Source organism: Ascaphus truei, unplaced genomic scaffold (assembly GCF_040206685.1).
Source record: "Ascaphus truei isolate aAscTru1 unplaced genomic scaffold, aAscTru1.hap1 HAP1_SCAFFOLD_1211, whole genome shotgun sequence".
NCBI classification, from domain to species: Eukaryota; Metazoa; Chordata; class Amphibia; order Anura; family Ascaphidae; genus Ascaphus; species Ascaphus truei.
In genome coordinates, this window is record NW_027454082.1 from 66,469 (window position 1) to 78,139 (window position 11,671).

General features: G+C 68.9%; 1 protein-coding gene and 1 long non-coding RNA gene across 2 annotated transcripts in view; both read right to left on the reverse strand.

Moving 5' to 3' along the window:
* LOC142475397 (guanine nucleotide-exchange factor SEC12-like) overlaps positions 1-11,671 on the reverse strand; it is a gene marked incomplete at its 5' end in the record, with an annotated part of 30,839 nt that overhangs the window by 11,099 nt on the left and 8,069 nt on the right. Inside the window, one exon of the mRNA XM_075581312.1 lies at positions 9,441-9,660. Coding sequence (XP_075437427.1) covers positions 9,441-9,660 — 220 coding nt within the window. The remainder of the gene's footprint in view (positions 1-9,440; positions 9,661-11,671) is intronic.
* LOC142475399 (uncharacterized) lies at positions 9,703-11,646 on the reverse strand. Its single transcript, XR_012790919.1, has 3 exons — positions 10,891-11,646; positions 9,803-10,032; positions 9,703-9,756 (listed from the first exon to the last, which is right to left on the reverse strand). It is a non-coding gene; the product is annotated as an uncharacterized LOC142475399 (long non-coding RNA).

An 11,671-nucleotide genomic window follows, 5' to 3' on the forward strand; every position in this document is an offset into this window, starting at 1 on the left:
CACCCACAGCACCCCGATCCCACCCACAGCCCCCCTCACCCCACCCCCATCCCACCCACAGCACCCCCATCCCACCCACAGCCCCCCCTCACCCCACCCACAGCCCCCCTCACCCCACCCACAGCCCCCCTCACCCCACCCCCATCCCACCCACAGCACCCCCACAGAACCCCTCACCCCACCAACAGCACCCCTCACCCCACCCACATCCCACACACAGCCCCCCTCACCCCACCCCCATCCCACCCACAGCCCCCCTCACCCCACCCCCATCCCACCCACAGCCCCCCTCACCCCACCCCCATCCCACCCACAGCCCCCCTCACCCCACCCCCCATCCCACCCACAGCACCCCCACAGAACCCCTCACCCCACCAACAGCCCCCCTCACCCCACCCACATCCCACACACAGCCCGTCCCACCCACAGCACCCCGATCCCACCCACAGCCCCCCTCACCCCACCCCCATCCCACCCACAGCACCCCCATCCCACCCACAGCCCCCCTCACCCCACCCACAGCCCCCCTCACCCCACCCACATCCCCCCTCACCCCACCCACATCCCACACACAGCCCCCCTCACCCCACCCCCATCCCACCCACAGCACCCCGATCCCACACACAGCCCGTCCCACCCACAGCACCCCGATCCCACCCACAGCCCCCCTCACCCCACCCCCATCCCACCCACAGCACCCCCATCCCACCCACAGCCCCCCTCACCCCACCCACAGCCCCCCTCACCCCACCCACAGCCCCCCTCACCCCACCCCCATCCCACCCACAGCACCCCCACAGAACCCCTCACCCCACCAACAGCACCCCTCACCCCACCCACATCCCACACACAGCCCCCCTCACCCCACCCCCATCCCACCCACAGCCCCCCTCACCCCACCCCCATCCCACCCACAGCCCCCCTCACCCCACCCCCATCCCACCCACAGCCCCCCTCACCCCACCCCATCCCACCCACAGCACCCCCACAGAACCCTCACCCCACCAACAGCCCCCCTCACCCCACCCACATCCCACACACAGCCCGTCCCACCCACAGCACCCCGATCCCACCCACAGCCCCCCTCACCCCACCCCCATCCCACCCACAGCACCCCCATCCCACCCACAGCCCCCCTCACCCCACCACAGCCCCCCTCACCCCACCCACAGCCCCCTCACCCCACCCCCATCCCACCCACAGCCCCACCCCCCACAGCACCCCTCACCCACCCACAGCCCCTCACCCCACCCCATCCCACCCACAGCCCCCTCACCCCACCCCCATCCCACCACAGCCCCCCTCCCCACCCCCACCCCCAGCCCCCCCACCCACCCCACCCCCCAGCCCCCACCCCTCAGCCCCCCGCACCCACCCCATCCACCCACAGCCCCCCTCACCCCACCCCCCATCCCACCCACAGCACCCCATCCCACAACAGCACCCCTCACCCCACCCACATCCCACACACAGCCCCCCTCACCCACCCCCATCCCACCCACAGCACCCCCATCCCACCCACAGCCCCCCTCACCCCACCCACAGCCCCCCTCACCCCACCCCCATCCCACCCACAGCCCCCCTCACCCCACCCACAGCCCCCCTCACCCCACCCCCATCCCACCCACAGAACCCCTCACCCCACCCCCATCCCACCCACAGCCCCCCTCACCCCACCCCCATCCCACCCACAGCCCCCCTCACCCCACCCCCATCCCACCCACAGAACCCCTCACCCCACCAACAGCACCCCTCACCCCACCCACATCCCACACACAGCCCCCCTCACCCCACCCCCATCCCACCCACAGCACCCCCATCCCACCCACAGCCCCCCTCACCCCCACCCACAGCCCCCCTCACCCCACCCCCATCCCACCCACAGCCCCCCTCACCCCACCCACAGCCCCCCTCACCCCACCCCCATCCCACCCACAGAACCCCTCACCCCACCAACAGCACCCCTCACCCCACCCACATCCCACACACAGCCCCCCTCACCCCCACCCCATCCCACCCACAGCACCCCCATCCCACCCACAGCCCCCCTCACCCCACCCACAGCCCCCCTCACCCCACCCACAGCCCCCCTCACCCCACCCCCATCCCACCCACAGCAACCCCCACAGAACCCCTCACCCCACCCACAGCCCCCCTCACCCCACCCAAATCCCACACACAGCCCCCCTCACCCCACCCACATCCCACACACAGCCCCCCTCACCCCACCCCCATCCCACCCACAGCCCCCTCACCCCACCCCCATCCCACCCACAGCCCCCCTCACCCCACCCCCATCCCACCCACAGCACCCCCACAGAACCCCTCACCCCACCAACAGCACCCCTCACCCCACCCACATCCCACACACAGCCCCCCTCACCCCACCCCCATCCCACCCACAGCCCCCCTCACCCCACCCCCATCCCACCCACAAGCACCCCCACAGAACCCCTCACCCCACCAACAGCACCCCTCACCCCACCCACATCCCACACACAGCCCCCTCACCCCACCCCCATCCCACCCACAGCCCCCCTCACCCCACCCCCATCCCACCCACAGCCCCCCTCACCCTACCCCCATCCCACTCACAGCACCCCCATCCCACCCACAGCACCCCCATCCCACCCACAGCACCCCCATCCCACCCACAGCACCCCCATCCCACCCACAGCACCCCCATCCCACCCACAGCACCCCCATCCCACCCACAGCACCCCCCATCCCACCCACAGCACCCCCATCCCACCGCAGCCCCCCATCCCACCCGCAGGACCCCCCTCCCACCCGCAGCCCCCCCCTCCCACCCGCAGCCCCCCCCCTCCCACCCGCAGCGCCCCCCTCCCCACCCGCAGCCCCCCCCCTCCCACCCGCAGCGCCCCCCTCCCCACCCGCAGCCCCCCCATCCCACCCGCAGCCCCCCCATCCCACCCGCAGCCCCCCCATCCCACCCGCAGCCCCCCCATCCCACCCGCAGCCCCCCCATCCCAACCGCAGCACCCCCATCCACCCGCAGCACCCCCATCCCACCCGCAGGACCCCCATCCCACCCGCAGCACCCCCATCCCACCCGCAGCCCCCCCATCCCACCCGCAGCACCCCCATCCCACCCGCAGCACCCCCATCCCACCCGCAGGACCCCCCATCCCACCCGCAGCACCCCCATCCCACCCGCAGCACCCCCATCCCACCCACAGCACCCCCATCCCACCCACAGCACCCCCATCCCACCCACAGCCCCCCCATCCCACCCACAGCACCCCCATCCCACACACAGCCCCCCTCACCCCACCCACATCCCACACACAGCCCGTCCCACCCACAGCACCCGATCCCACCCACAGCCCCCCTCACCCACCCCCATCCCACCCACATCCACACACAGCCCGTCCCACCCACAGCACCCCGATCCCACCCACAGCCCCCTCACCCCACCCCCATCCCACCCACAGCACCCCGATCCCACCCACAGCCCCCCTCACCCCACCCCCATCCCACCCACAGCACCCCCATCCCCTACCCACAGCCCCCCTCACCCCACCCACAGCCCCCCTCACCCCACCCACATCCCCCCTCACCCCACCCACATCCCACACACAGCCCCCCTCACCCCACCCCCATCCCACACACAGCCCGTCCCACCCACAGCACCCCGATCCACCCACAGCCCCCCTCACCCCACCCCCATCCCACCCACAGCACCCCCATCCCACCCACAGCCCCCCTCACCCCACCCACAGCCCCCCTCACCCCACCCACAGCCCCCCTCACCCCACCCCCATCCCACCCACAGCACCCCCACAGAACCCCTCACCCCACCAACAGCCCCCCTCACCCCACCCACAGCCCCCCTCACCCCACCCCCATCCCACCCACAGCCCCCCTCACCCCACCCCCATCCCACCCACAGCCCCCCTCACCCCACCCCCATCCCACCCACAGCCCCCCTCACCCACCCCCATCCCACCCACAGCACCCCCATCCCACCAACAGCACCCCTCACCCCACCCACATCCCACACACAGCCCCCCTCACCCCACCCCCATCCCACCCACAGCACCCCCATCCCACCCACAGCCCCCCTCACCCCACCCACAGCCCCCCTCACCCCACCCCCATCCCACCCACAGCCCCCTCACCCCACCCACAGCCCCCCTCACCCCACCCCCATCCCACCCACAGAACCCCTCACCCCACCCCCATCCCACCCACAGCCCCCCTCACCCCACCCCCATCCCACCCACAGCCCCCCCTCACCCCACCCCCATCCCACCCACAGAACCCCTCACCCCACCAACAGCACCCCTCACCCCACCCACATCCCACACACAGCCCCCCTCACCCCACCCCCATCCCACCCACAGCACCCCCATCCACCCACAGCCCCCCTCACCCCACCCACAGCCCCCCTCACCCCACCCCCATCCACACACAGCCCCCCTCACCCACCCACAGCCCCCCTCACCCCACCCCCATCCCACCCACAGAACCCCTCACCCCACCAACAGCACCCCTCACCCCACCCACATCCCACACACAGCCCCCCCTCACCCCACCCCCATCCCACCCACAGCACCCCCCATCCCACCCACAGCCCCCCTCACCCCACCCACAGCCCCCCTCACCCCACCCACAGCCCCCCTCACCCCACCCCCATCCCACCCACAGCACCCCACAGAACCCCTCACCCCACCACAGCCCCCTCACCCCACCCACATCCCACACACAGCCCCCCTCACCCCACCCACATCCCACACACAGCCCCCCTCACCCCACCCCCATCCCACACACAGCCCCCCTCACCCCACCCCCATCCCACCCACAGCCCCCCTCACCCCACCCCCATCCCACCCACAGCCCCCCTCACCCCACCCCCATCCCACCCACAGCACCCCACAGAACCCCTCACCCCACCAACAGCACCCCTCACCCCACCCACATCCCACACACAGCCCCCCTCACCCCACCCCCATCCCACCCACAGCCCCCCTCACCCCACCCCATCCCACCCACAGCACCCCCACAGAACCCCTCACCCCACCAACAGCACCCCTCACCCCACCCACATCCCACACACAGCCCCCCTCACCCCACCCCCATCCCACCCACAGCCCCCCTCACCCCACCCCCATCCCACCCACAGCCCCCCTCACCCTACCCCCATCCCACTCACAGCACCCCCATCCCACCCACAGCACCCCCATCCCACCCACAGCACCCCCATCCCACCCACAGCACCCCCATCCCACCCACAGCACCCCCATCCCACCCACAGCACCCCCATCCCACCCACAGCACCCCCCATCCCACCCACAGCACCCCCATCCCACCCGCAGCCCCCCCATCCCACCCGCAGGACCCCCCTCCCACCCGCAGCCCCCCCCTCCCACCCGCAGCCCCCCCCCTCCCACCCGCAGCGCCCCCCTCCCCACCCGCAGCCCCCCCCCTCCCACCCGCAGCGCCCCCCTCCCCACCCGCAGCCCCCCATCCCACCCGCAGCCCCCATCCCACCCGCAGCCCCCCCATCCCACCCGCAGCCCCCCCATCCAACCGCAGCACCCCCATCCCACCCGCAGCACCCCCATCCCACCCGCAGGACCCCCATCCCACCCGCAGCACCCCCATCCCACCCGCAGCCCCCCCATCCCACCCGCAGCACCCCCATCCCACCCGCAGCACCCCCATCCCACCCGCAGGACCCCCATCCCACCCGCAGCACCCCCATCCCACCCGCAGCACCCCCATCCCACCCACCACAGCACCCCCATCCCACCCACAGCATCCCCCATCCCAGACCCACAGCCCCCCCATGCCCACCCACAGCACCCCCATCCCACACACAGCACCCTCACCCCACCCACATCCTCACCCACGCCCTCCCACCCACAGCACCCCGATCCCACCCACAGCCCCCCGCTCCCACCCCAGCCACCCTCACCCACCTCACAGCCCCTCCCACCACAGCACCCGATCCCACCCACAGCCCCCCTCACCCCACCCTCACCCCACCCACATCCCACACACAGCCCCCCTCACCCCACCCCCATCCCACCCACAGCACCCCCATCCCACCCACAGCCCCCCTCACCCCACCCACAGCCCCCCTCACCCCACCCACAGCCCCCCTCACCCCACCCCCATCCCACCCACAGCACCCCCACAGAACCCCTCACCCCACCCACAGCCCCCCTCACCCCACCCACATCCCACACACAGCCCCCCTCACCCCACCCACATCCCACACACAGCCCCCCTCACCCCACCCCCATCCCACCCACAGCCCCCCTCACCCCACCCCCATCCCACCCACAGCCCCCCTCACCCCACCCCCATCCCACCCACAGCACCCCCACAGAACCCCTCACCCCACCCACAGCCCCCCTCACCCCACCCACAGCACCCCCACAGAACCCCTCACCCCACCAACAGCACCCCTCACCCCACCCACATCCCACACACAGCCCCCCTCACCCCACCCCCATCCCACCCACAGCCCCCCTCACCCCACCCACATCCCACACACAGCCCCCCTCACCCCACCCACAGCCCCCCTCACCCCACCCACATCCCACACACAGCCCCCCTCACCCCACCCACATCCCACACACAGCCCCCCTCACCCCACCCCCATCCCACCCACAGCCCCCCTCACCCCACCCCCATCCCACCCACAGCCCCCCTCACCCCACCCCCATCCCACCCACAGCCCCCCTCACCCCACCCCCATCCCACCCACAGCACCCCCACAGAACCCCTCACCCCACCAACAGCACCCCTCACCCCACCCACATCCCACACACAGCCCCCCTCACCCCACCCCCATCCCACCCACAGCCCCCCTCACCCCACCCCCATCCCACCCACAGCACCCCCACAGAACCCCTCACCCCACCAACAGCACCCCTCACCCCACCCACATCCCACACACAGCCCCCCTCACCCCACCCCCATCCCACCCACAGCCCCCCTCACCCCACCCCCATCCCACCCACAGCCCCCCTCACCCTACCCCCATCCCACTCACAGCACCCCCATCCCACCCACAGCACCCCCATCCCACCCACAGCACCCCCATCCCACCCACAGCACCCCCATCCCACCCACAGCACCCCCATCCCACCCACAGCACCCCCATCCCACCCACAGCACCCCCCATCCCACCCACAGCACCCCCATCCCACCCGCAGCCCCCCCATCCCACCCGCAGGACCCCCCTCCCACCCGCAGCCCCCCCCTCCCACCCGCAGCCCCCCCCCTCCCACCCGCAGCGCCCCCCTCCCCACCCGCAGCCCCCCCCCTCCCACCCGCAGCGCCCCCCTCCCCACCCGCAGCCCCCCCATCCCACCCGCAGCCCCCCCATCCCACCCGCAGCCCCCCCATCCCACCCGCAGCCCCCCCATCCCACCCGCAGCCCCCCCATCCCAACCGCAGCACCCCCATCCCACCCGCAGCACCCCCATCCCACCCGCAGGACCCCCATCCCACCCGCAGCACCCCCATCCCACCCGCAGCCCCCCCATCCCACCCGCAGCACCCCCATCCCACCCGCAGCACCCCCATCCCACCCGCAGGACCCCCATCCCACCCGCAGCACCCCCATCCCACCCGCAGCACCCCCATCCCACCCACAGCACCCCCATCCCACCCACAGCACCCCCATCCCACCCACAGCCCCCCCATCCCACCCACAGCACCCCCATCCCACACACAGCCCCCCGATCCCACACACAGCCCCCCGATCCCACACAGCCCATCCCTCCCACAGCACATCCCTCCCACAGCACCCCCATCCCACACACAGCACCCCCATCCCAAACACAGCACCCCCATCCCAAACACAGCACCCCCATCCCAAACACAGCACCCCCATCCCAAACACAGCACCCCCATCCCAAACACAGTACCCCCATCCCAAACACAGCACCCCCATCCCAAACACAGCACCCCCATCCCACCCACAGCCCATCCCACCCACAGCCCATCCAACCCACAGCACCCCGATCCCACCCACAGCACCCCGATCCCACCCACAGCACCCCCATCCCACACACAGCACCCCCATCCAACACACAGCCCCCCGATCCCACACACAGCCCCCCGATCCCACACAGCCCATCCCTCCCACAGCCCATCCCTCCCACAGCACCCCCATCCCACACACAGCACCCCCATCCCAAACACAGCAGCCCCATCCCAACCACAGCACCCCCATCCCAAACACAGCACCCCCATCCCAAACACAGCACCCCCATCCCACCCACAGCCCATCCCACCCACAGCACCCCCATCCCACACAGCACCCCGATCCCACACACAGCCCATCCCTCCCACAGCACCCCGATCCCACCCACAGCACCCCCATCCCACCCACAGCACCCCCATCCCACCCACAGCACCCCCATCCCACACACAGCACCCCCATCCCACACACAGCACCCCCATCCCACACACAGCACCCCCATCCCACACACAGCACCCCCATCCCACACACAGCACCCCCATCCCACCCACAGCACCCCCATCCCACCCACAGCACCCCCATCCCACCCACAGCACCCCCATCCCACCCACAGCACCCCCATCCCACCCACAGCACCCCCATCCCACCCACAGCCCATCCCACCCACAGCCCCCCCATCCCACCCACAGCACCCCGATCCCACCCACAGCCCATCCCACCCACAGCCCCCCCATCCCACATACAGCACCCCCATCCCACACACAGCCCATCCCTCCCACAGCACCCCGATCCCACCCACAGCCCCCCGATCCCACACAGCCCATCCCTCCCATAGCACCCCGATCCCATACACAGCCCCCCGATCCCACCCACAGCACCCCCATCCCACACAGCCCGATCCCCCACACAGCCCATCCCACCCACAGTCCCCCGATCCCATACACAGCCCCCCGATCCCATACACAGCACCCACATCCCACCCACAGCACCCCGATCCCACACAGCACCCACATCCCACCCACAGCACCCCGATCCCACACAGCCCATCCCTCCCATAGCACCCCGATCCCATACACAGCCCCCCGATCCCACCCACAGCACCCCCATCCCACACAGCCCGATCCCCCACACAGCCCATCCCACCCACAGTCCCCCGATCCCATACACAGCCCCCCGATCCCATACACAGCACCCACATCCCACCCACAGCACCCCGATCCCACCCACAGCACCCCCATCCCACACAGCCCGATCCCCCACACAGCCCATCCCACCCATAGTCCCCCGATCCCATACACAGCCCCCCGATCCCATACACAGCACCCACATCCCACCCACAGCACCCCGATCCCACACAGCACCCACATCCCACCCACAGCACCCCCATCCCACACAGCCCGATCCCATACACAGCCCCCCGATCCCATACACAGCACCCCTCCCCCAGGACCCCACAGAGGGAGGATTACCCCAATACGTGCTCTGGATTAGATATCTGCCCATGTGGGCCCCCGAGGACGTACCTGACGGTCAGACAGGAGATGACCTCTTTGCCGCACGGTTGGGTGAGCAGGGGCAGGAAGCTGAGCCCGTCCCACTTTGTGATGTAGCAGGGAGGGGGGCGACGCTCCCTTTTATACGGGATCTGAACGGTGTAAAGACAGAGGGCGGCCTTCTGATCCGGCACCTTCCCGAACCTGCAGCCGGGGGGGTGGGGGGGGTCACCGCGTGAAAGAGCGCCGCGAACCTGACAGTATACGCTGCTCTCGCCTGCACGCGCGGTATCTGTGTACCTGACAGTATACGCTGCTCTCTCCTGCACGGGCGGTATCTGTGTACCTGACAGTATACGCTGCTCTCGCCTGCACGCGCGGTATCTGTGTACCTGACAGTATACGCTGCTCTCACCTGCACGCGCGGTATCTGTGTACCTGACAGTATACGCTGCTCTCACCTGCACGCGCGGTATCTGTGTACCTGACACTATACGCTGCTCTCACCTGCACGCGCGGTATCTGTGTACCTGACAGTATACGCTGCTCTCACCTGCACGCGCGGTATCTGTGTACCTGACAGTATACGCTGCTCTCTCCTGCACGGGCGGTATCTGTGTACCTGACAGTATACGCTGCTCTCACCTGCACGCGCGGTATCTGTGTACCTGACAGTATACGCTGCTCTCACCTGCACGCGCGGTATCTGTGTACCTGACAGTATACGCTGCTCTCACCTGCACGCGCGGTATCTGTGTACCTGACAGTATACGCTGCTCTCACCTGCACGCGCGGTATCTGTGTACCTGACAGTATACGCTGCTCTCACCTGCACGCGCGGTATCTGTGTACCTGACAGTATACGCTGCTCTCACCTGCACCCTATGTACCTGACAGTATACGCGGCTCTCACCTGCACGCGCGGTATCTGTGTACCTGACAGTATACGCTGCTCTCACCTGCACGCGCGGTATCTGTGTACCTGACAGTATACGCTGCTCTCACCTGCACGCGCGGTATCTGTGTTCCTGACAGTATACGCTGCTCTCACCTGCACGCGCGGTATCTGTGTACCTGACAGTATACGCTGCTCTCACCTGCACGCGCGGTATCTGTGTACCTGACAGTATACGCTGCTCTCACCTGCACGCGCGGTATCTGTGTACCTGACAGTATACGCTGCTCTCACCTGCACGCGCGGTATCTGTGTTCCTGACAGTATACGCTGCTCTCACCTGCACGCGCGGTATCTGTGTACCTGACAGTATACGCTGCTCTCACCTGCACGCGCGGTATCTGTGTACCTGACAGTACACGCTGCTCTCACCTGCACGCGCGGTATCTGTGTACCTGACAGTATACGCTGCTCTCACCTGCACGCGCGGTATCTGTGTACCTGACAGTATACGCTGCTCTCACCTGCACCCTGTGTACCTGACAGTATACGCTGCTCTCTCCTGCACGCGCGGTATCTGTGTACCTGACAGTATACGCTGCTCTCACCTGCACGCGCGGTATCTGTGTTCCTGACAGTATACGCTGCTCTCACCTGCACGCGCGGTATCTGTGTACCTGACAGTATACGCTGCTCTCACCTGCACGCGCGGTATCTGTGTACCTGACAGTATACGCTGCTCTCACCTGCACCCTGTGTACCTGACAGTATACGCTGCTCTCTCCTGCACGCGCGGTATCTGTGTACCTGACAGTATACGCTGCTCTCACCTGCATGCACGGTATCTGTGTACCTGACAGTATACGCTGCTCTCACCTGCACCCTGTGTACCTGACAGTATACGCTGCTCTCACCTGCACGCGCGGTATCTGTGTACCTGACAGTATACGCTGCTCTCACCTGCACGCGCGGTATCTGTGTACCTGACAGTATACGCTGCTCTCACCTGCACGCGCGGTATCTGTGTACCTGACAGTATACGCTGCTCTCACCTGCACGCGCGGTATCTGTGTTCCTGACAGTATACGCTGCTCTCACCTGCACGCGCGGTATCTGTGTACCTGACAGTATACGCTGCTCTCACCTGCACGCGCGGTATCTGTGTACCTGACAGTATACGCTGCTCTCACCTGCACGCGCGGTATCTGTGTACCTGACAGTATACGCTGCTCTCACCTGCACGCGCGGTATCTGTGTTCCTGACAGTATACGCTGCTCTCACCTGCACGTGCGGTATCTGTGTACCTGACAGTATACGCT